The 27,164-nt window shown below is 40.5% G+C and overlaps 1 protein-coding gene across 1 annotated transcript; it reads right to left on the bottom strand.

Moving 5' to 3' along the window:
- Positions 1 to 25,372: 25,372 nt before the first annotated feature.
- On the bottom strand, positions 25,373 to 26,899 carry LOC107790458 (uncharacterized). The gene has a single exon (XM_016612384.2). The coding sequence runs from the start codon at positions 26,462 to 26,464 to the stop codon at positions 25,685 to 25,687; it is 780 nt and encodes a 259-aa protein (XP_016467870.2). The 5' UTR covers positions 26,465 to 26,899; the 3' UTR covers positions 25,373 to 25,684.
- Between the last annotated feature and the right edge of the window lie 265 nt (positions 26,900 to 27,164).

Raw genomic sequence — 27,164 nt, 5'->3', positions numbered from 1 at the left:
GTCGAGGTTAGGCTCGGCACTTACCAGTACATGGGGTCGGTTGTACTGATACTACAATCTGCACTTCTTGTGTAAATTTGGAGTTCGTCCCAGCGGCGTACCATAGACTTGCTCGGATTTCATCTACTCAGAGGAGACTTGAGGTATAACTGCATAACGTCTGCAGTTCTGAAGTCCCCGTCTACCTTATTTTAGCTGTGTGTTTGCTTTCAGACAGCTTTATTTCATTCAAACCTTTATTTGTATTATTCTAGAAGCTCGTGTACTTGTGACACCAGTTCTGGGATGGTATTTAGACATCGCTATTATTATGGATTATTCACTACATTTCAGACTTTACTTCCGCATTTATTTTTTTGTTATTAATTAATTTAAAATTATTTTAAAATGGCTAATATTATTCTAACCTTGGCTTACTTAGCAAGTGAAATGTTAGGCGCCATCACGGTCTCGAAGGTGGGAATTTTGGGTCGTGACAGTTGGTATCAGAGCAATAAGTTACATAGGTCTCACGAGTCACGAGCAAACTTAGTAGAGTCTGAAGGATCGATACAGAGACGTCTGTGCTTATTTTTCAGAGGCTATAAAGTTTAGGAATAATATCACTTCCTTCTTAGTCTGTCGTGCGATCTTATTCTATCATCGATAATTGAACCATTCTATTCTTATTCTCTCGCAGATGGTGAGAACGCGTAATACATCTACCGATGGATAGGGACTAGAGCCCCCGGTGGCAACTATGGCTAGGGGTAGAGGTTGAGGCCGAGGTCGTGCTAGAGGCCGAGGTAGAGGTAGGGCTTAGTCTAGAGCTCGAGCAGCAACACCTGTTGTAGATCCTCAGGTGGATATTCAGGAGGAGGTTCCAATTCAGACTATACCAGTGGACCAGTTTAGGTTCCGGAAGGGTTCATAGCTACTCCAGTGCTTCAGGACGCTCTAGTCCGTCTGGTTATTCTTATGGAGGGCGTGGTGCAGAATGGTACATTTTCAGTGGCACCAACCATCTCACAGGCTGGGGGAGGAGCATAAACTCCCACTACTCCCACTCCAGAATAGATGGCTCCCCAGAATCAGGCTCCAGCAGCCCCGCCAGTTGGGGTAGTTCAGCCAGTTATTGCGGCACAGATCGGTGATAGGCCCGCTATGTCTTTTAAGGACTTATTGATACTCGATAAGTTTACTAAGGTCTTTCCAGTTCACTTCAGTGGTACACCTTCTAAGGACCCACATGATTATCTTGACCGCTGCCATGAGGTGTTGCGGAACATGGGTATAGTTGAGACTAATGGGGTCAATTTTGCTGTATTTCAGATGACGAGTTCTTCCAAGAGGTGGTGGAGAGATTGTACATTGACCAGACCAGTTGGATCGCCTGCACTTACTTGGGAGCAGTTCTTGCAGCTATTTCTGGAGAAGTTCTTTCCTATCACACTAAGAGAGGATTACCGCAAGTAATTTGAGCATCTACAATAGGGCAGTATGACTGTTACTCAGTATGAGTCCCGTTTTGTGGATTTAGCCCGTTATGTTCCCCTTTTACTACCTACTGAAGGAGAGAGAGTGAGGAGGTTTATTGAGGGACTCACTCACCCTATCAGGCTTCAGATGGCCAAGGAGACTGGAAGTGAGATTTTCTTTCAGGCGGTTGCTAATGTCGCTAGGAGGATCGAGATGGTTCTTGCACAAGAGAGAGGGTAGAGGTCTGATAAGAGGACTCGTTAGTTCGGTGGTTTCGATGGTGCCTCGTCTGGAGGCAGGGGTAATTTCGGTAGAGGTCATCCTCCCAGACGATTTCATTCAGCACTTCAGGCATCTCCCGGTGCTTCAAGGAGTCATAGTCCTATTATGCCTTACTCTGGGCAGCCAACATTTTAGTGCACATTCATCTCCTATCAGTGCACTACCACTCCAGAGTCACTACAAAGGTTATCCGGCCCGTTCGGGTCAGCTTCAACTTCAGCCGCCACGGCATCAGGATGTGTGTTATGAGTGCAGGAACATTGGTCACATAAGGAGATATTGCCCTAGGTTGTTGAGTAACAGATCTCGGCAAGATTCTTGTGCCATCATACCAGCACCAGTTGCTTCACCGTCTTCTCAGCCAGCTAGAGATAGGGGTCAAGTAGTTATAGGTGGAGGTCAGGCAGTTATAGGTGGAGGTCAGGTCGTTAGAGGTGGAGGCCAGCCAGTTAGAGGCCGTCCCAGGGACGCAGTTCAGGGTGATGGGGCCCAAACCCCGATTTTATGCTTTTCTAGCTAGGCCTGAGGCCGAGTCATCTGATGTTGTGATCACAGGTATTATTCCAGTTTGCCATAGAGATGCTTCAGTTCTATTTGATCCAGGATCTACTTATTCCTATGTGTCCTCCTATTTTTCTTCATATTTGGTTGTGCCTCATGATTCTTTGAGTGCTTCTGTGTGTGTATCTACACCGGTGGGAGACTCTATTATAATAGATCATGTCTATCGTTCGTGTGTTATTACTATTGGTAGTCTTGAAACTAGTGTGGATCTTATACTTCTTGATATGGTAGATTTTGATGTCATCTTGGGTATGGATTGGTTGTCACCTTATCATGCTATATTGGATTGTCATGCCAAGATAGTGACCCTAGCCATGTCGGGGTTACCTCAGTTAGAGTGTAAAGGAACTCCTGGTCATTCTACCAGCAGGGTTATTTCTTCTATGAAAGCTCGGTGTGGTCGAGAAAGGGTGTCTAGCCTATTTGGCTTATATTCGCGATCCCTGTGCGGATGTTCCTTCTATGAACTCAGTACGAGTTGTTCATGAATTTCTAGAAGTATTTCCTGCAGATTTGCTGGGGATGCCACCCGACAGAGATATTGACTTCTGTATTGATTTGGCTCCAGGACTCGGCCCATTTCTATCCCACCATACCATATAGCCCCGCCAGAGTTGAAAGAATTGAAGAAGCAGTTACAAGACTTGCTTGATCAGGGATTCATTAGACCCAGTGACTCACCCTGTGATGCACCGGTATTATTTATAAAGAATAAATATGGTTCAATGCGAATGTCTATAGATTATCGGCAGTTGCACAAGGCCACTATAAAAAACAAATATCTACTGCCAAGAATTGATGACTTATTTGATCAGCTTCAGGGTGCCAAGTTATTTTCGAAAATCGATTTGAGGTCTGGTTACCATCAGTTGAAGATTAGGGCATTTGATGTCCCTAAGACAGCTTTTCGAACTCGGTATGGGCATTACGAATTCCTAGTGATGTCATCTGGGCTGACAAATGCCCTAACAATATTTATGGATTTGATGAATCGGGTGTTCAAGCCATATTTGGATTTTTTTGTGGTTGTAATCATCGATGATATCTTGATTTACTCCAGCAGCCGAGAAGAGCATGAACAACATCTTCGGAGTGTGCTTCAGACTTTGAAGAATAATTAATTATATGCCAAATTTTCAAAATGTGAATTTTGGTTAGACTCAGTGGCCTTTTTGGGGGCATGTTGTAACGGAAGAAGGCATAAAGGTGGATCCTAAGAAGATTGAGGCTATTTAGAATTGGCCTAGACCTACTTCAGTTACTGAGATTCAGAGATTCCTAGGTTTGGCAGGTTATTATCATCGGTTCATTGAAGGGTTTTCATCTATAGCAAGCCCATTGACCAGAATGACCCAGAAAAATGTCCCATTCAGATGGTCAAACGAGTGTGAGTTGAGCTTTTAGAACCTCAAGACTGCTTTGACTACAGCGCCAGTGTTGGTATTACCCACAATTTCAGGATCTTATACAGTGTATTGTGATGCATATCGCGTTGGGCTTAGTCGAGTATTAATGCAAGATGGTAAGGTGATTGCATATGCGCCGCGGTAATTGAAAATTCACGAGAATAATTATCATGTTCATGACTTAGAATTGGCAGCCATTGTTCATGCGCTGAAGATTTGGAGGCATTACCTCTACGGTGTCTCATGTGAGGTATTTACTAATCATCGTAGACTTTAGTATCCGTTCAAACAAAAAGATCTCAATTTGAGGATGAGAAGATGGTTGGAGTTGTTGAAAGACTATGATATCACCATTTTGTATCACCCCGGAAAGGCTAATGTGGTGGCCGATGCTTTGAGTAGAAATGTTGTGAGTATGGGCAGCCTTGCTTATATTCCAGTTGTTGAGAGACCGTTAGCTGTAGATGTCCAGACTTTGGTTAATCAGTTAGTGAGGCTAGATGTTTCAGAGCCTAGTCGGGTTTTAGCTTGCACAATCGCTCGGTCTTCTTTATATGAGCGCATCAGAGGGCGGCAGTATGATGATCCTCATTTACTTGTCCTCAAAGACATGGTGCAGCACAGCGATGCCAAATAGGTTGTTGTGGGGGAAGATGGAGTTCTGCGAATGAAGGGTCATATTTGTGTGCCTAATGTGGATGGGCTTCGTGAATTAATTCTGAAAGAGGCCCACAGTTCCAGGCATTCTATTCATCCAGGTGCCGCTAAAATGTATCAAGATTTACGGCAACATTATTGGTGGAGGATAATGAAGAAGGATATAGTTGCATATGTAGCTCGGTGTCTAAATTGTCAACAAGTCAAGTACGAGCATCAGACACCTGGTGGTTTGCTTCAGAAGTTACAAATTCCTGAGTGGAAGTGGGAGCGTATCACTATGGATTTTGTCATTGGGCTCGCATAGACTTAGAGGAAATGTGATGCAATTTGGGTCATTATGGACAGGGTGACCAAGTCAGCACATTTCATTCTGGTGGCAGTTACCTATTCTTCAGAGCGGTTAGCTGAAATTTACATTCGTGAGATTGTCTGCCTTCACGGTGTGCTTGTGTCTATTATTTCAGATCGAGGTACGCAATTTATCTCACACTTCTGGAGGGCTGTACAGCATGAGTTAGGCACGCGGGTTGAGTTGAGTACAACATTTCATCCACAGACAGACGGACAGTCAGAGCACACTATTCAGATATTGGAAGATATGCTACGCACTTGTGTTATAGACTTTGGAGGTTCTTGGGATCAATTCTTGCCACTTCAGAGTTTGCTTATAATAATAGCTACCAGTCGAGCATTCAGATGGCTCCATATAAGGCATTATATGGAAGTCGATGTTGTTCGCCAGTTGGATGGTTTGAACCGGGAAAGGCTCGGTTGTTGGGTACCGATTTGGTACAGGATGCCTTGCCCCATTCAGATGGTCAGACGAGTGTGAGTTGAGCTTTCAGAACCTCAAGACTGCTTTGACTACAGCGCCAGTGTTGGTATTACCCACAATTTCAGGATCTTATACAGTGTATTGTGATGCATATCGCGTTGGGCTTAGTCGAGTATTAATGCAAGATGGCAAGGTGATTGCATATACGCCGCGGTAATTGAAAATTTACGAGAATAATTATCATGTTCATGTCTTAGAATTGGCAGCCATTGTTCATGCGCTGAAGATTTGGAGGCATTACCTCTACGGTGTCTCATGTGAGGTATTTACTGATCATCGTAGACTTTAGTATCCGTTCAAACAAAAAGATCTCAATTTGAGGATGAGAAGATGGTTGGAGTTGTTGAAAGACTATGATATCACCATTTTGTATCACCCCGGAAAGGCTAATGTGGTGGCCGATGCTTTGAGTAGAAATGTTGTGAGTATGGGCAGCCTTGCTTATATTCCAGTTGTTGAGAGACCGTTAGCTGTAGATGTCCAGACTTTGGTTAATCAGTTAGTATGGCTAGATGTTTCAGAGCCTAGTCGGGTTTTAGCTTGCACAATCGCTCGGTCTTCTTTATATGAGCGCATCAGAGGGCGGCAGTATGATGATCCTCGTTTACTTGTCCTCAAAGACATGGTGCAGCACAGCGATGCCAAATAGGTTGTTGTGGGGGAAGATGGAGTTCTGCGAATGAAGGGTCATATTTGTGTGCCTAATGTGGATGGGCTTCGTGAATTAATTCTGAAAGAGGCCCACAGTTCCAGGTATTCTATTCATCCAGGTGCCGCTAAAATGTATCAAGATTTATGGCAACATTATTGGTGGAGGAGAATAAAGAAGGATATAGTTGCATATGTAGCTCGATGTCTAAATTGTCAATAAGTCAAGTACGAGCATCAGACACCTGGTGGTTTGCTTCAGAAGTTACAAATTCCTGAGTGGAAGTGGGAGCGTATCACTATGGATTTTGTTATTGGGCTCCCATAGACTTAGAGGAAATGTGATGCAGTTTGGGTCATTGTGGACAGGGTGACCAAGTCAGCACATTTCATTCTGGTGGCAGTTACCTATTCTTCAGAGCGGTTAGCTGAAATTTACATTCGTGAGATTGTCTGCCTTCACGGTGTGCTTGTGTCTATTATTTCAGATCGAGGTACGCAATTTATCTCACACTTCTGGAGGGCTGTACAGCATGAGTTAGGCACGCGGGTTGAGTTGAGTACAACATTTCATCCACAGACAGACGGACAGTCAGAGCACACTATTCAGATATTGGAAGATATGCTACGCACTTGTGTTATAGACTTTGGAGGTTCTTGGGATCAATTCTTGCCACTTCAGAGTTTGCTTATAATAATAGCTACCAGTCGAGCATTCAGATGGCTCCATATAAGGCATTATATGGAAGTCGATGTTGTTCGCCAGTTGGATGGTTTGAACCGGGAAAGGCTCGGTTGTTGGGTATCGATTTGGTACAGGATGCCCTTCCCCATTCAGATGGTCAGACGAGTGTGAGTTGAGCTTTCAGAACCTCAAGACTGCTTTGACTACAGCGCCAGTGTTGGTATTACCCACAATTTCAGGATCTTATACAGTGTATTGTGATGCATATCGCGTTGGGCTTAGTCGAGTATTAATGCAAGATGGCAAGGTGATTGCACATGCGCCGCGGTAATTGAAAATTTACGAGAATAATTATCATGTTCATGTCTTAGAATTGGCAGCCATTGTTCATGCGCTGAAGATTTGGAGGCATTACCTCTACGGTGTCTCATGTGAGGTATTTACTGATCATCGTAGACTTTAGTATCCGTTCAAACAAAAAGATCTCAATTTGAGGATGAGAAGATGGTTGGAGTTGTTGAAAGACTATGATATCACCATTTTGTATCACCCCGGAAAGGCTAATGTGGTGGCCGATGCTTTGAGTAGAAATGTTGTGAGTATGGGCAGTCTTGCTTATATTCCAGTTGTTGAGAGACCGTTAGCTGTAGATGTCCAGACTTTGGTTAATCAGTTAGTAAGGCTAGATGTTTCAGAGCCTAGTCGGGTTTTAGCTTGCACAATCGCTCGGTCTTCTTTATATGAGCGCATCAGAGGGCGGCAGTATGATGATCCTCATTTACTTGTCCTCAAAGACATGGTGCAGCACAGCGATGCCAAATAGGTTGTTGTGGGGGAAGATGGAGTTCTGCGAATGAAGGGTCATATTTGTGTGCCTAATGTGGATGGGCTTCGTGAATTAATTCTGAAAGAGGCCCACAGTTCCAGGCATTCTATTCATCCAGGTGCTGCTAAAATGTATCAAGATTTACGGCAACATTATTGGTGGAGGATAATGAAGAAGGATATAGTTGCATATGTAGCTCGGTGTCTAAATTGTCAACAAGTCAAGTACGAGCATCAGACACCTGGTGGTTTGCTTCAGAAGTTACAAATTCCTGAGTGGAAGTGGGAGCGTATCACTATGGATTTTGTTATTGGGCTCCCATAGACTTAGAGGAAATGTGATGCAGTTTGGGTCATTGTGGACAGGGTGACCAAGTCAGCACATTTCATTCTGGTGGCAGTTACCTATTCTTCAGAGCGGTTAGTTGAAATTTACATTCGTGAGATTGTCTGCCTTCACGGTGTGCTTGTGTCTATTATTTCAGATCGAGGTACGCAATTTATCTCACACTTCTGGAGGGCTGTACAGCATGAGTTAGGCACGCGGGTTGAGTTGAGTACAACATTTCATCCACAGACAGACGGACAGTCAGAGCACACTATTCAGATATTGGAAGATATGCTACGCACTTGTGTTATAGACTTTGGAGGTTCTTGGGATCAATTCTTGCCACTTCAGAGTTTGCTTATAATAATAGCTACCAGTCGAGCATTCAGATGGCTCCATATAAGGCATTATATGGAAGTCGATGTTGTTCGCCAGTTGGATGGTTTGAACCGGGAAAGGCTCGGTTGTTGGGTACCGATTTGGTACAGGATGCCCTTCCCCATTCAGATGGTCAGACGAGTGTGAGTTGAGCTTTCAGAACCTCAAGACTGCTTTGACTACAGCGCCAGTGTTGGTATTACCCACAATTTCAGGATCTTATACAGTGTATTGTGATGCATATCGCGTTGGGCTTAGTCGAGTATTAATGCAAGATGGCAAGGTGATTGCATATGCTCCGCGGTAATTGAATATTTACGAGAATAATTATCATGTTCATGTCTTAGAATTGGCAGCCATTGTTCATGCGCTGAAGATTTGGAGGCATTACCTCTACGGTGTCTCATGTGAGGTATTTACTGATCATCGTAGACTTTAGTATCCGTTCAAACAAAAAGATCTCAATTTGAGGATGAGAAGATGGTTGGAGTTGTTGAAAGACTATGATATCACCATTTTGTATCACCCCGGAAAGGCTAATGTGGTGGCCGATGCTTTGAGTAGAAATGTTGTGAGTATGGGCAGCCTTGCTTATATTCCAGTTGTTGAGAGACCGTTAGCTGTAGATGTCCAGACTTTGGTTAATCAGTTAGTGAGGCTAGATGTTTCAGAGCCTAGTCGGGTTTTAGCTTGCACAATCGCTCGGTCTTCTTTATATGAGCGCATCAGAGGGCGGCAGTATGATGATCCTCATTTACTTGTCCTCAAAGACATGGTGCAGCACAGCGATGCCAAATAGGTTGTTGTGGGGGAAGATGGAGTTCTGCGAATGAAGGGTCATATTTGTGTGGCTAATGTGGATGGGCTTCATGAATTAATTCTGAAAGAGGCCCACAATTCCAGGCATTCTATTCATCCATGTGCCGCTAAAATGTATCAAGATTTACGGCAACATTATTGGTGGAGGATAATGAAGAAGGATATAGTTACATATGTAGCTCGGTGTCTAAATTGTCAACAAGTCAAGTACGAGCATGAGACACCTGGTGGTTTTCTTCAGAAGTTACAAATTCCTGAGTGGAAGTGGGAGCGTATCACTATGGCTTTTGTTATTGGGCTCCCACAGACTTAGATGAAATGTGATGCAGTTTGGGTCATTGTGGACAGGTTGACCAAGTCAGCACATTTCATTCTGGTGGCAGTTACCTATTCTTCAGAGCGGTTAGCTGAAATTTACATTCGTGAGATTGTCTGCCTTCACGGTGTGCTTGTGTCTATTATTTCAGATCGAGGTACGCAATTTATCTCACACTTCTGGAGGGCTGTACAGCATGAGTTAGGCACGCGGGTTGAGTTGAGTACAACATTTCATCCACAGACAGACGGACAGTCAGAGCACACTATTCAGATATTGGAAGATATGCTACGCACTTGTGTTATAGACTTTGGAGGTTCTTGGGATCAATTCTTGCCACTTCGGAGTTTGCTTATAATAATAGCTACCAGTCGAGCATTCAGATGGCTCCATATAAGGCATTATATGGAAGTCGATGTTGTTCGCCAGTTGGATGGTTTGAACCGGGAAAGGCTCAGTTGTTGGGTACCGATTTGGTATAGGATGCCTTGGATAAAGTGAAAGTTATTCAGGATCGACTTCGCACAGCTCAGTCTAGGCAAAAGAGTTATGCCGACCGTAAGGTTCGTGATATTGCATTCATGGATGGAGAAAGAATATTTCTCCGGGTTTCACCTATGAAAGGTGTAATGAGGTTCGGAAAGAAGGGCAAGTCCCTAGGTATATTGGACCCTTTGAAATTCTTGAAAAAGTGGGTGAAGTAGCCTACAGGCTTGCATTACCACCTAATTTATCAGCGGTTCATTCGGTGTTCCACGTGTTTATGCTCCGAAAATATTATGGTCATCCGTCCCATGTGTTAGATTTCAGCTTAGTCCAATTGGACAAAGATTTGACTTATGAGGAGGAGCCGATAGCTATTCTAGCCTGGCAGGTCTGGTGGTTGAGGTCTAAGAGTTATCCTTTAGATCGGGTGCAATGGCGAGGTCAGCCGATTATGGCATCTACCCGGGAGTCCGAGTCGGATATGCAGAGGAAATATCAACACCTTTTCACCAGCTTGGGTACTTTTTCTAACTCCGTTCGAGGACGAATGTTTGTTTTAGAGGTGGAGAATGTAATGACCCAAAAGGGTCATCTTTAAATATGATAATTGATTCTGTGTTCTAAAACCTCGAAAAGTACTATTTATCACTCCTCGACTTGCGTGCGTAATCCGTATAATTTTCCGAAAAGTTTTTATATGAAAAATTGATTAAAATGTGAAATAAAGCCTTAAAACTCAACTGAGTTGACTTTGGTCAACATTTTGAGTAAACGGATTCGGATCAGTATCTTGATAGTTCCGGTAGGTCCGTATCATAATTTGGGACTTGGGAATATCCCCGGAATTTTATTTGGCGGTCCCTAGCTCAAGTTATGACCATTTAATGGAAATTAGAAATTTAAAGGCTAAAGATTGCCAAGTTTCACCATGAAGTTGACTTTTTGATATCGGGGCCAGAATCCGATTCTGAAAGTTTTCATAGGTCCTTTATGTCATTTATGACTTGTGCGCAAATTTGGAGGTTAATCGGACTTGATTTGATACGTTCCGGCATCGTTTGTAGAAATTAAAAGTTTCAAAGTTCATTAGGCTTGAATCTATGTGTGATTCGTGTTTTTAGTGTTGTTGGATGTGATTTGAGGTTTCGACTAAGTCTGTATGATGTTTTAGGACTTGTTGGTATATTTGGTTGAGGTCCCGAGAGCCTCAGATGAGTTCCGGATGGTTAACGGATTGAATTTTTAACTTGGAATGCTGCTGGAAATTTTCTAATGCTTGTTCTGGTTTCTTCCTTCACGTTCGCGAGGGGAGCCTAGCGTTCGCGATGGGAAAATTTTGATTGGCACATTTTGTGCTACGCGTTCGCGACCAATTGCATGCGTTCGCGAAGGGTCGAGGTGCAAAGCTTCGCGTTTGCGATCGAAGCCTTGCGTTCGCGAAGGGGAAATGACCAGAGAGGATTTTTGTCTTTGCGTTCGCGAAAGGCAGCTCGCGTTCGCAAAGGCCAAGCCAGGAAAGACATCGCGTTCGCGAGGTTGCCTTCATATGGAATTAATTCCTATGGAAAATTAGTAAATTCATTTGAAATTAATTCCTACAATTTGTATTGAATATATTGAATTGTTTATGACTAGATTTGAGGATTTTGGACACTAATTCGCGAGACAAGGGTGTATTGGAAACATGAAATTTGGTTGCGAAGCGAGGTAGGTGTCGTGGTTAACCTTGACTTGAGTAAATAAAACCCTTAAATTATTTGTTATGTGAAATGTATGTGAACGACGTATAGGCGAGGTGATGAGTGTCTATACGTCGTCAAATTAATTGTTTGCATAATTACTTGAAAAATCATAAATCATTTTAAATCATGAATTAATTGTTATATTTATTGTTTCTCTCGTGTTATTTGCCCAATACCATGCCTTGAATCCATGCTATAATTGTTACATGATTAGTTGATTTATGTGACTTAATTGCCACTTGACATTTAGCATTCTAATTATTAAAATGCCTATTACATCCTTAATTTCCACAATTAATTGATACTTGTCACCACTTATTTCTAATAAATCATAATTATTATATGCTTCTTGTCCTATAATTCCATATTAATTGTTGCATTTATTGAAGTAATTTCTTTTATAAGAATTGGTAAATCATATTATTGGAGGAGCGGGTTCCATGCCGCAATTGAAATGAAAGTAAAAATATATTGGGGGATCGGATTGCACGCCACAACAGACTTATTTAAAAGTCTATATTGGGGGATCGGGTTGCATGCCGCAACAAAATTGATTAAAATGAATATATTGGAGGAGCGGGTTGCACGCCGCAACAAAAGTGAATATGAATATATTGTGGGAGAGGGTTGCACGCTGCAACGGAAATTGATTGAAACAATAATTGGTTATTGTCACTACCCCAAATTCTCTCCGTAGGAGGTCGTGATGGCACCTAGTCTGCGGACGCTGGCAGATATACCTCGAAGTCTCCGTACACAGGTAACTCACTGATATTTGGGCTGGTAAGATATACCTGGATCTGCACAAAAAGATGTGCAGAAGCGTAGTATGAGTACACCACAGCGGTACCCAGGAAATGTCAAGGTTAACCTGGGTAGAGTAGTGACGAGGTGAGGTCAGGCCATACTGGAAAATAAATAATGGCATAATAAAATGTTTAACAATATAATAAGGTAAAATGACAATGGAAGTGAATCAACTAGTATGTTACCATTTAATTACACCAAAGAATAGCAATTAATACCTCGTGAAAACAAAACAAAATTCTTTTTAACTTGCAAGAAAATCACAACAATAATCAAAGGCAACTGCAGCCATAAATCAATATCAAACAAGGGCACTCCCGAGGTACCGCCTCGTAGTCTCAAATCATAAATAAATTAACAATATCTCATTTCCTTATATCACCACTGGAGCCTTCACAATTTATTTTAAAGAAAATATTTTTCCCGAAATAGCATCCCGCGTTTAACCATCCTTATCACACCGCATGACTTCTAGTAGTTTTCCCTACTAGCCATGCGTATCAAGCCGCCCTTATCTCACCGCATGCATTTCAACACCCAAACCTTATACCACCTCATTCTTATCAATATTACAATATATCATAATTTGCACCTCAAGTGCCCAAATATTTCAATTTGCCAAAATAAATCAACAACAATATATTTCCCTAATAAAGAGCTCACGGCTCATGCCAAAATAATTCATGATAATAGATTTCCACAATAAAGAGCTCACAACTTCATCACAATTAGTACGAAAATCTCACAAAATATTCAGCAAATATAATAATTCACAAATTTACTACCTTGTTTTATATATCAAATTTTAAAATGTAAAATACTTCATTTTTAATAATATTTGAAATTAAAGAAATTTCACCTTCAAATAATACACCGAATAAAAGAAACCAAATTTTAGCTAACAGGTAAAAACAATTAGCAGGAGAAGGTCAAACAAATTTAAAGTATATAAATCAAATCAATGATGGAGAATATAACAAGATTTAATAATTTAATGAATATGCAACAGTGATCTACACAATTTAAAAACATGATATTTCACATGTAGCCCGTGTACACACTCGTCACCTCGTGTACACGACTTTTATCACATTACAATTATCACATCAATACCAATCATAGGGAAAATTTCCCCCACACAAGGTTAGACAAGTCACTTATCTCGACCAGCTCCAATTTAACTAAGTAGTATGCCTTTTCCTAGATTTTACGACTCCGATCGAGTCGTTTCTAGTCATAATTAATTCGATACAGCCAACAAAAATTATAGGAATCAATTTCATAAGAAAATACTATATTTTTCAATAAAATCCGAAATTAGCTCAAAATTTGCCCGTGGGGCCCACGTCTCGGAATCCGGAAAAACTTATAAAATCCGACAACCAATTCAATTACGAGACCAACCATACCAGTTTCACTCAAATGCGACTCTGAATCGACACCGAAATCTCAAAAATTCGTTTTTATGAGATTTCTAAACTTTTCCCAAATTTTCATCTCAATACACTAATTAAATGGTGAAAACAATGATATATTCATGTATATTGACCAAATACGAGTTAGAATCACATACCCAAATGTTTTTCCTTGAAAATCTCACAAAAATCGTTTCTGCTCAAGCTCAAGTTCGTTAGAAATGGCAAATGGGACGAAATTCCCAGTTTTATAAACTGTCGAGGCAGCCATCGATCTTGGGTATTGATCATGGCTTCGATATTTATGGCCCTCGATCCTGGCCTCGGTCCTGGGCCTCGATCATGGGCCCTCGATCATTAGCCTTCAATCATGGCCTTCGAGCCTGCCTTCGATCATGGCCCTCGAGCCTGCCTTTGGTCTTGGCCCTCGAGCTTTGCCTTCGATCATGGCCCTCGAGCCTGCCTTCAATCATGGCACTCGAGCATGCCTTCGATCTTGGCTCAATTTTCTGGGCTCGATGTTTGGGCTTCGATTTCTGCATTTCCAGCAGAAGAAAATTGCAGCAGCTTTTTAAGTCCAACTTTTGATCTGTTAACCATCCGAAACTCACCCGAGGCCCTCGGGAACTCAACCAAATATACCAACAAGTCCTAAAACATCATACGGACTTAGTCGAGTCTTTAAATCACATCCAACAATACTAAAAACAAGAATCACACATAGATTCAAGCCTAATAAACTTTGAAACTTTCAATTTCTACAAACGATGTCGAAACTTATCAAATCAAGTCCGATTGACCTCAAATTTTGAACACAAGTCATATATGACATAATGGAGCTGTGAAAATTTTCAAAACTGGCTTCCAACCCCTATATCAAAAAGTCAACTCCCTGGTCAATCTTCCAAACTTAAATTACTATTTTAACCATTTCAAGCCTAATTTAACTATGAACTTCCAAATAAAATTTCGAACACACTCCTAAGTCCAAAATCACCATACAGAGCTGTTGGAATCATCCAAATTCTATTCTGGGGTCATTTGCACATAATTCGACATCCGATCAATATTTGAACTTAAGCTTTAAAACTTTGGAACTAAGTATTCCAATTCATTCAAAAATCTCATCGGACCCGAATCAATTACCCCGGGAAGTCACATAACAATTATAAAGCACAGAATGAGCAGTAAATAGGAGAATGGGGCTATAACTTTTAAAACGACTGGTCGGGTTGTTACAGTTATTACCGCTGAGTTGGATTCAACTATTTAAATGAGTTACCTGATTTATTTATATTATTGTGGTTATTACTATTATTGCGTACAGGTTAATGTAAGTGACCTGCCTTAGCCTCGTCACTACTTCGTCGAGGTTAGGCTCGGCACTTACCAGTACATGGGGTCGGTTATACTGACTCCGATCGACTCGTATCTAGTCATAATTAATTCGATCCAATCAATTAAAATTATAGGAATCAATTTCATAAGAAAATATTACATTTTTCAATAAAATCTGAAATTAGCTTAAAATTTGCCTGTGAGGCCCACGTCTCGGAATCTGGCAAAACTTGTAAAATACGATAACCCATTCAATTACGAATCCAACCATATCAGTTTCACTCAAATCCGACTCCGAATTGACATCGAAATCTCAAAAATTTATTTTTATGAGATTTCGAAATTTTTCCCAAACTTCCATCTCAATACACTAATTAAATGGTGAAAACAATGATATATTCGTGTATATTTACCAAATCCGAGTTAGAATCACTTACCCAAATAGTTTTCCTTGAAAATCTGACAAACATCGTTTCTGCTCAAGCTCAAGTTCGTCAAAAATGACAAATGAGACGAAATCCCCAAATTTATAAACTGCCGAGGCAGGCATTGTTCTTGGGTATCAATCATGGCTTCGATCTTTATGGCCATCGATCATGGCCCTCGAACTTTACCTTCGATCATGGCCCACGAGCCTTGCCTTCGATCATGGCCCTCGAGCCTACATTCGATCATGGCCCTCGAGCCTGCCTTCGATCATGGCTCAATTTTCTGGGCTTGATTTCTGGGTTTCGATTTCTGCATATCCAGCAGAAGAAAATTGCAGCAGCTTTTTAAGTCCAACTTTTGATCAGTTAACCATCTGAAACTTACCATCAGCCCTCGGGACCTAAACCAAATATACCAACAAGTCCTAAAAAATTATACGGACTTAGTCGAGGCTTCAAATCACATCCAACAACACTAAAAGCAAGAATCACACATAGATTCAAGCCTAATGAACTTTGAAACTTTCAATTTCTACAAACGATGTCGAAACCTATCAAATCAAGTCCGGTTGACCTCAAATTTTGAAAACAAGTCATAAATGACATAACGGAGCTGTGAAAATTTTCAGAACTGGCTTCCGACCCATTTATCAAAAAGTCAACTCTCCGGTCAAGCTTCCAAACTTAAATTACTATTTTAGCCATTTCAAGCCTAATTTAACTACGGACTTCCAAATAAAATTTCGAACACGCTCCTAAGTCCAAAATCACCACACAGAGATGTTGGAATCATCCAAATTCTATTCCGAGGTCGTTTGCACATAATTCGATATCCGGTCACTATTTGAACTTAGGCTTTAAAACTTTGAAACTAAGTGTTCCAATTCATTCTAAAATCTCACCGGACCCGAACCAATTACCCCGGCAAGTCACATAACAGTTATAAATCATAGAATGAGCAGTAAATAAGGGAATAAGGCTACAACTTTTAAAATGACTGGCCAGGTCGTTACCTCCTTCCCCTCTCAAACAAAGGTTCGTCCTCGAACGGGTTTAGAATTATACCTGGAGTCTCAAATATGTGTGAATATTTGTTCTGAATCTCCCGCTCAGTCTCCCAAGTAGCTTCTCCTTATGGTTTCCCTCTCCACTACACCTTCGCGGAAGCAATGTTCTTTGACCTCAACTTTTGAACCTGCCTGTCCAAAACAACCACTGGTTCCTCAACATAAGATAGATCCTTGTCCAACTGAACTGAACTGAAGTTTAACACATGAGACGGATCGCCGTGATACTTTCGGAGCATAAAAACATGGAATACAGGATGAACTATAGAGAGGCTAGGTGGTAGTGCAAGTTGGTAAACCATCTCTCCAACTGTTTCAAGAATCTCAAAAGGCCTAATATACCTAGGGCTCAAATTTCCCTTCTTCCCGAACCTCATCACACCCTTCGTAGGCGAAACCCAGAGCAGGGCCCGCTCACCAACCATGAATGCAACATCACAAACCTTCCGATCCGCATAACTCCTCTGTCTAGATTGGGCTGTACGACATCGATCCTGAATCAATTTAACCTTTTCCAAGGCATCCTGAACCAAGTCTGTACCCAATAGCCTAGCCTTGCCCGGTTCTTACCAACCCGTTGGAGACCGGCACCGCCTGCCATATAAAGCCTTATATGGCGCCATCTGAATGCTCGAATGATAACTGTTGTTGTAAGCAAACTCCGCAAGTGGTAAAAACTAATCCCAAGCACCCCCAAAATCTATCACACATGCACGAAAAATATCTTCCAATATCTGAATAGTGCATTCGGACTGCCCATCTGTCTAAGGGTGAAATGTTATACTCAACTCCATGTGAGTACCCAACTCTCGCTGTACATCCCTCCAAAACCGTGAGGTAAACTGTGTACCCCCGGTCAGAGATGATAGATACCGGTACACCGTGAAGTCTGACAATATCGTAAATATAGATTCGAGCCAACTGCTCGGAAGAGTAGGTAGTCATCACAGGAACGAAATGAGATGACTTGGTCAACCTATCCACAATCACCCAAACTGCATAGAACTTCCTCTGAGTCTGTGGGAGCCCAACAATGAAATCCATAGTGATCCACTTCCATTTGCATTCTGGAATTTCTAACTTCTGAAGCAATCCACCTGGTCGCTGATGCTCATATTTCACCTGTTGACAATTTAGACACCGAGCTACATACTCCACTATGTCTTTCTTCATCCGCCTCCACCAATAGTGTTGTCTCAAGTCCTGATACATCTTTGTAGGACCCGGATGATTGGAGTATCGCAAAATGTGAGCCTCCTAGAGAATAAACTCACGCAAGCCATCTACATTAGGCACACATAGCCTGCCCTGCATCCGTAATACATCGTCATCTCCAATAGTGACTTTTTTGGCATCACCGTGCTGAAATGTGTCCTTAAAGACAAGAAGATGAGGGTCATCATACTGACGCTCCTCATACGATCATAAAAAGAAGACTGAGAAACCACACAAGCCAAAACTCGGCACGGGTTAGAAATATCCAACCTGACAAACTGGTTGGCCAAGGCCTGAACATCCAAAGTTAAATGCCTCTTTGCTACCGGTAAATATGCTAAGCTTCCCAAACTCTCCGCCTTATGACTCAAGGCATCGGCCACTACATTGGCCTTTCTGGGATAATAGAGAATGGTGATATCATAATCCTTCAGCAACTCCAACCATCTCCGCTGCCGCAAATTAAGATCCTTCTGTTTAAACATATGCTGTAGACTCTAGTGATCGGTGTAGACCACACAATGGACACTGTACAAATAATGCCGCCAAAGCTTCAAGGCATGAACAATAGTTGCTAACTCAAGGTCGTAGACCGGATAATTCTTCTCATGTACCTTTAACTGTCTGGACGCGTAGGAAATTACCCTACCGTCTTGCATCAACACTGCGCCGAGACCAATAAGCGACACATCACAATACACAGTATAAGACCCTGAACCTGTAGGTAATACCAATATTGATGTTGTAGTCAAAGCTGTCTTGAGCTTTTGGAAGCTCTCCTCACATTCCTCGGTCCACCTGAATGGAGCACCCTTCTAGATCAATTTAGTCATAGGTGAAAAAAATAGAAGAGAAACCCTCTACGAATCAGCTATAATACCCTGCCAAACCAAGGAAAACACTCTGGCACCCTGAAACTGATCAAATAGGTCATAAATACGTGTTAATGGATACCTGTTCTTCATTATAACCTTGTTCAGCTGGCGGTAATCAATACACATCCGCATAGAACCATCCTTCTTCTTTACAAATAAGACAGGAGCACCCCAAGGCGGTACACTGGGTCGAATGAAACCCTTATCAAGAAACTCCTGTAACTGTTCTTTTAATTCTTTCAACTCTGTTAGGGCCATACGATATAGTGGAATAGAAATGGGCTAAGTACCCGATAAAAAATCAATGCCAAAGTCAATATCTCTGTCGGATGGCATACCCGGAAGATCCGCTGGAAATACATTAGGAAAATCCCTTACTACAGGAACTGACTCCACGTTAGGAGTATAAATACTAACATCTCTCACCTAGGCCAGATACGCATCACACCCCTTCTTAACCATTCGTTGAGCTTTAAGAAATGAAACAACCCCACTAGGAACATAATCCGAGGTACGTCTCTACTCTAGCCGTGGTAGACCTGGCATAGCCAACGTCACTGTCTTAGCGTAACAATCAAGAATAGTGTGATATGGTGACAACCAGTCCATGCCTAAAATAATATCAATATCCACCATACTGAGCAATAATAAATCCGCCCTGGTCTCAAAACCACTGATAGCAATTAAACACGACTGATACACACAGTCCACAATAATAGGTTCACCCACGGGTATAGATACATAAATAGAAGAACTCAAGGAATCACGTGATACGTCCAAATACGGGGCAAAATAAGATGACACATAAGAATAAGTGGAGCCTCGATCAAATAAGACTGATGCATTTCTATAAAAGACCAGAATAATACCTGTGATAACAGAATCGGATACAACGGCCTTTGTCCTAGAAGGAAGGGCATAATACCTGGCATGACCTCCCCCTCTAGGAAGACCTCTAGCTGACCGACCTCCATCTCTAGCTGGCTGTGCAGGTGGAGTGGCAATTGGTGCAGAAATCATTGCCTGAGAAGCCCGAGGGCCCTATGGAATATGTGGGGCATGAGAAATCTGTGGAGGTGCACCCTTCCTAAATCTGGAGCAATCTCTCATAATATGACGAGTGTCACCACACTCAAAACAAGCCCTCGGAGGACATGGCAGATGGGACTGGCTCGGGCCTGATCGACTAGACTGCCCGCTGAAAGCACCCCATACAGGAGGTACAGAAGACACTGGTGGTGCATAATATGGAACCTGAGGTCTGGGAGTAGCCGGAATACCACTAGAAGCTGGAAGTGCTAAATGAATAGGACGTCTCACATAACCTCTACCATGACGGGCTGCAATTGGGGCACGAGAATTATTATATGTGCCAGAATCTCGGGGTCTCTTAGCTTCCCTCTCTTCCCTCTCCCGAGTCCGCTTACCTTCCAATCTACTAGCAATTGGCACCACTTGTTGGTATGTGATGTCCATCTCTAGCTCTCGGGCCATATTGAATCTGATACTAGGGTGGAGACCCTCAATAAATCTGTGAACCCACTCTCGAACAGTAGCAACTAAGGTTGGTGCATGCCTAGCCAACTCACTAAATCGGACCGCATACTCTAACACAATCATAGAACCCTAGCGCAACTGCTCAAACTCTGAGCGCCATGCATCTGTAAGACTCTGAGGAATATACTCCCTTAAGAACATATTTTAAAATTGAGTCAAAGTGAGTGAAGATGCCTCAGCGGGACTATCCAACTCATATACCCACCACCACTGGTAGGCTGCTCCTCTAAACTGGAATGCCATGAAAGAAACCCTACTAGAATCCTCAATACCCATAGTATGAAGGATACGGTGACATTCTTCTAGAAAACCCTGAGCATCCTCTGAAGCTAAACCGCTGAAAGTGGGAGGGTGGTACTTATTGTACCTCTCGAGCGTGAGCTTCTCTCCCTTTGAAACCACTGTCATAATCTCAGGCCGAACTGAGACAACTGGTTGCACTGGTATAACCTCTGGGCATGGTCAACTTGGGCTCGTGGTTCTGGAGTACGGGCGACGGGATTTTTTGCTCCTCTCCCGGCCTGAGATATGGCAGCAGCAAGTGGAATTAACCCTGCCTAAGCTAGAGTGCCAAACATGCTCAAAAACTAGGCAAGAGTCTCCTGAAGTGTAGGAGTAGTAACAGGCGTCTCAGGTGCCTGCTCTCCAACTAGAGTTACTGGTGGCTCTGCTGCAACAGCTCGTGCAGGTGCTCTGGATGCACTACGTGGTCTTCCTCAGCCTCTGCCTCGACCTCTTGCGGCTCCAATAGGGGGCGCGAGTGTCTGATCATCGGACCCAGTTGTGCGTGTCCTCACCATCTGTGAGAGAATAGAAAGATAATGGTTTAGAACTTTGAAGTCAACAATTGCGCACGATAAGGAATCAAAGAAGTGAATATTTTCCTAACAGTTCCATAGCCTCCTGAAGATAAGTACAGACGTCTCCGTACCGATCCGCAAGACTCTACTAAACCTGCTTGTGACTCATAACACATATGAACTTAGAGCTCTGATACAAACTTGTCACGACACCAAATTCCTTCCGTAGGAGGTCGTGATGGCACCTAGTCTCTAAGACTAGGTAAGCCTATCAATGCGGAATAATAATAGATATCTGAAATAAATAAAATACAATTCAAATAATTACAACGCCAAAAAATCGGTAGAAATAACTCACAAGCTTCTAAGAATTTATCTCCAATGTATCTATATATCAAGGTTTAAAGAAAATAAAGAAGCAACATGATAATGATAGAAGGGGACTCCGGAGTCTGCGGACGCTGGAAGATATACCTCGAAGTCTCCGTACACAGGTAACTCACTGATGTTTGGGCTGGTAAAATGTACCTGGATAAAAGATGTGCATAAGCGTAGTATGAGTACACCACATTGGTACCCACTAAGTGCCAAGCCTAACCTCGGTAGAGTAGTGACGAGGTCAGGTCAGGCCCTAGTGGAAAATAAATAATGGCATGGTAAAATGTTTAACAATATAATAAGATAAAATGACAATGAAAATAAATCAACTAGTATGTTACCATTTAATTACACCAAAGAATAGCAATTAATACCTCGTGGAAACAAAATAGAATTCTTTTCAACTTGCGAGAAAATCACAACAATAATCAAAGGCAACTGCGGCCATAAATCAATATCAAACAAGGGCACTCCCGAGGTACCGCCTCGTAGTCCCAAATCATAAATAAATTTACAATATCTCATTTCCTTATATCACCACTGGAGCCTTCACAATTTATTTTAAAGAAAATATTTTTCCCGAAATAACATCCCGCGTTTTAGCCATACTTATCACACCGCATGACTTCTAGTAGTTTTCCCTACTAGCCATGCGTATCAAGCCACCCTTATCTGACCGCATGTGTTTCAACACCCAAACCTTATACCACCGCACGCTTATCAATATTACAATATGTCATAATTTGCACCTCAAGTGCCCAAATATTTTAATTTGCCAAAATAAATCAACAACAATATTTTTCCATAATAAAGAGCTCACGGCTCATGCCAAAACAATTCATGATAATATTTTTCCATGATAATATTTTTCCACAATAAACAGCTTATGGCTTCATCACAATTAGTACGAAAATCTCACAAAATATTCAGCAAATATAATAATTCACAAATTTACTACCTTGTTTTGAATATCAAAATTTTAAATGTAAAAAACTTTATTTTTAATAATATTTGAAATTAAAGAAATTTCACCTTCAAATAATACACCGAATAAAAGAAATCAAGTTTCAGCTAACAGGTAAAAATAATTAGTAGGAGAAGGTCAACAAATTTAAAGTATATAAATCAAATCAATGATGGAGAATATAACAAGATTTAATAATTTAATGAATATGCAACAATGATCTACACAATTTAAAAACATGATCTTTCACATTTAACCTGTGTACACACTCGTCACCTCGTGTACACGACTTTCATTACATTACAATTATCACATCAATACCAATCCTAGGGGAAATTTCCCCACACAAGATTAGACATGTCACTTACCTCGACTTGCTCCAATTTAACCAAGTAGTATACCTTTTCCTCGATTTTCTGACTCCGATTGACTCGTATCTAGTCATAATTAATTCGATACAATCAACAAAAATTATAGAAATCAATTTCATAAGAAAATATTATATTTTTCAATAAAATCTGAAATTAGCTCAAAATTCGCCCATGGGGCCCACGTCTCGAAATCCGGCGAAACTTGTAAAATATGACAACCCATTCAATTACGAATCCAACCATACCAGTTTCACTCAAATCCGACTCCGAAATCTCAAAAATTCGTTTTTATGAGATTTCTAAAATTTTCCCAAATTTCCATCTCAATACACTAATTAAATGGTAAAACAATGATATATTTGTGTATATTGACCAAATCCGAGTTAGAATCACTTACCCAAATATTTTTCCTTGAAAATCTGACAAACAACGCTTCTGCTCAAGCTCAAGTTCGTCAAAAATGACAAATGAGACGAAATTCCCAGTTTTATAAACTGCCGAGGCAGCCATCGATCTTGGGTATCGATCATGGCTTCAATCTTTATGGCCCTCGATCCTGGGCCTTCGATCATGGACCTCGAGCCTGCCTTCGATCATGGCCCTCGAGCTTTATCTTCGATCATGGCCCTCGAGCCTACATTCGATCATGGCCCTCGAGCCTGCCTTCGATCATGGATCGATTTTCTGGGCTTGATTTCTGGGCTTCGATTTCTGCATATCTAGTAGAAGAAATTTGCAGCAGCTTTTTAAGTCCAACTTTTGATCAGTTAACCATCCGAAACTTACCATCGGCCTCGGGACCTAAACCAAATATACCAACAAGTCCTAAAATATCATACGGACTTAGTCGAGTCTTCAAATCACATCCAACAACACTAAAAGCAAGAATCACACATAGATTCAAGCCTAATGAACTTTGAAACTTTCAATTTCTACAAACGATGTCGAAACCTATCAAATCAAATCCGATTGACCTCAAATTTTGAACACAAGTCATAAATGACATAACGGAGCTGTTAAAATTTTCAGAACTGGCTTCCGACCCCTATATCAAAAAGTCAACTCCCCGGTCAAACTTCCAAACTTAAATTACTATTTTAGCCATTTCAAGCCTAATTTAACTACGGACTTCCAAATAAAATTTCGAACATGCACCTAAGTCCAAAATCACCATACTGAGCTGTTAGAATCATCCAAATGCTATTCTGGGGTCGTTTGCACATAATTTGACATCCGATAACTATTTAAACTTAAGCTTTAAAACTTTGGAACTAAGTATTCCAATTCATTATAAAATCTCATCGGACCCGAATCTATAAAGCACAGAATGAGCAGTAAATAGGAGAATGGGGCGATAACCTTTAAAACGACTGGTCGGATCGTTACAGTTATGACTACTGAGTTGGCTTCAACTATTTAAATGAGTTACCTGATTTATGTATATTATTTTGGTTATTACTATTATTGCGTACAGGTTAATGTAAGTGACCTGCCTTAGCCTCGCCACTACTTCATCGAGGTTAGGCTCGGCACTTACCAGTACATAGGGTCGGTTGTACTGATACTACACTCTGCACTTCTTGTGCAGATATCAGAGTTGGTCCCAATGGCGTACCATAGACTTGCTCGGATTTCGGCTACTCAGAGGAGACTTGAGGTATAACTGCGCAGCGTCCGCAGTTCTGAAGTCCCCGTCTACCTTATTTTAGCTGTGTGTTTGCTTTCAGATAGCTTTATTTCATTCAGACCTTTATTTGTATTATTCTAGAAGCTCGTGCAATTATGACACTAGTTCTGGGATGGTATTTAGACATCACTATTATTACGGATTATTCACCACATTTCGGACTTTACTTCCGCATTTGTTTCTTTGTTATTAATTAATTTAAATTGTTTAAAATGGCTAATACTATTCTAACGTTGGTTTGCCTAGCAAGTGAAATGTTAGGCGTCATCACGGTCCCGAAGGTGGAATTTCGGATCGTGACATTTTATGACATTATATTTATAAATATTAATTTATTTTATCAAACATGAATTCCATGATATTTTTACAAAATGTATGTTTTTAGTTTTTATAGTTAATTAAACTAAATATTATTAATTTGGAAAATATATATCAATACTATATTAGTTATAAAAACATGATTACTAATTAGTGTATATTCAAGAAAAAATATGCATCTTAAGTACCAAATCTAATATCATTCATACTTTTAAAAAATTATTTATAGGCATATATTTATTATGTTAAAAAATTATTTATAGGCATATATTTATTATGTTAACTTTTAAGTTTCGATAAATACTTCATTTAAAATTTAATCTAATTGTGTAATTACAATTGTGCAATCAAACAGTACGTTTGTAATTATACTGTAATTACATTATGACAAACAAACATATCATCGTAATTACTAGACTGTGTAATTACTAGGCAGTGTAATTAAAACAGAGCCTTAGTATTTCACCAGTATTTCAATTACTGAAGTTAAGCATTTGCAATTTGCAAATACTGATGATTAAACCAGTATTTCCAAATATTGGAATCAAATACTTAATCCTGCAATTCGAAGCAAGAAAAACTAAAAAATAAACCAAGCTTATTCATCATATTCTGAGCAGAAAAAATAAAATAATATTTCAGAGCACTCCTTATAAGTCCCAACTTTTTGTCTTAGTCTTATCTCTGATAGAATCAGTAAACGAAAAGTAAGGAACCAAATTCGAATCACAGAGAGTTAAATGCATGTGTAGGCAACCAAAAGCACAAAAACAAATTAAAGCATATAATGGGACAGGCCCTTTGATAGCAAATATTACCTGTTATTTCTTGTCACCCACAACTCCCAAAGAAAAAGAAAAAAAGCATGTGGCATGGAATGTATTATGCTCCATACTTTTGGCCCCAGTACTTATCCTTTCTCTCCACATTTTTTCCTTCTCAATTCTCAATCATGTTAATCTAAGGAAAAAAGTAACAAATCAAACCTTTCTTATTTTGGAAACTAATAAAGCAATCATGTCCATTAATTAATCACTTCTTCTTGTTCTTTTCCTTGCCACTTGAAAAGAAAGAACTTAAACCAAACAAACTTGCCGAAGGGACATTTAGTACTGGGCTGAATTTAACTCCATTGTTGTATGGAACTTTCTTCAATGGAGGCTTTTGACAATTATTAGATGACACTGATTTTGAAAAGTGTCTCTGAGAATGCTGCTTGTGACTTAAATTATCCTTTGATGATGACGAATTACGCTTCACACTTGGAGTTGAACCAGTTGAATTGCTTCTTGATAAAAGTGGCAATGGACATAAAGTTCTTGCATAACCATTCCCACAATTTAAGCTACTACTTCTCTTGAATCTCCAAAATGACTTTGAACTCTGCTTTTCATCTATTGATTCAAGAACCCCTCCTGTTTTATTTTCGATTGAATTTTCATTCTTCAAATTCGAGCTAATTTTGCCATTATCAAGAATATTGCTAGTGTTAGTGTTACTACTATTCTTGCATGGAGGCAGAGGAGGGGGTGGTATTGGACGTTGCTCTATTTTTTTAAGTGGAGCAGACGAAATTCTTCTCTTAATTTCAATTGGTAAAATCTTTCCATCAAAGAAAAGCTCATCAGCTGACGAAGATTCAAGATCAAAGCTTTCGCGAAAAACGCAAAAATCAAAATCAATACTAGAGGAAGATGAAGTTGATCTAATGTGTTGCTCAACAGGAACATAGTCTGTTTGTGAAATATCGAAGGAGATCCGAGCTGGACTCATTATAGATGACTCATCAGATGAACACAGCTCAATTGCCATTGTAATTGCCAACAGAAAAACTTTGAAGATGAAAATATTGAATGCAATTAAGTTAACAAAATGAATTGAACAGGACACTGGGTCATAATTAACTGCACTGACAATTTTTTTTTAAAATTCCAAACCTAATAAATAAAGACCAGAATAAAACCCCAACTGTCAATAGTACTAAAATTTCAAGACAAAATGGTTGGAAGGTAGAATATTAAGAGGAGGACGTTAAATAGTAGGAGAGGAGTAGTATTGAAGGAAAAAAGGATCGAAAGGGAAGAGAAAAGATGATGAATAATGAGAGAAACGTGGGGAGGAGGCTAATTAATGGAGGCTTGGACATGAAGATAATATAATACAACATATAACAGGCTTTTACTTGTGAAGCAAAGAGAAAAGAAAAAGGAAAAAAAGTGATAACTACTTGGAATTGGTCTAGGACGTTTTAGAAGCGACGTGGGCGGGGGTGGAATTGTGGAACGGGTATATGAGAACTTTTGGGAGAAGTAATTTAGTAAAACATTAACCCGCACACACGATATTTACATCGAATGTATTAACTTATCATGATTGAACAATAAACTAATGTGAAATATGTATAAATTAGTTGTGGTTTAGTGTAAGAATATGACATGAGTCATATACGGGCCGACCATAGGTTAAGGCCAATAAAGCCATGCCTTTAGGCCCCGTATTTACCAAGTATTGT

Source organism: Nicotiana tabacum, chromosome 17 (assembly GCF_000715075.1).
Source record: "Nicotiana tabacum cultivar K326 chromosome 17, ASM71507v2, whole genome shotgun sequence".
NCBI classification, from domain to species: domain Eukaryota; kingdom Viridiplantae; phylum Streptophyta; class Magnoliopsida; order Solanales; family Solanaceae; genus Nicotiana; species Nicotiana tabacum.
This window is presented reverse-complemented; position numbering and strand designations above follow the sequence as displayed.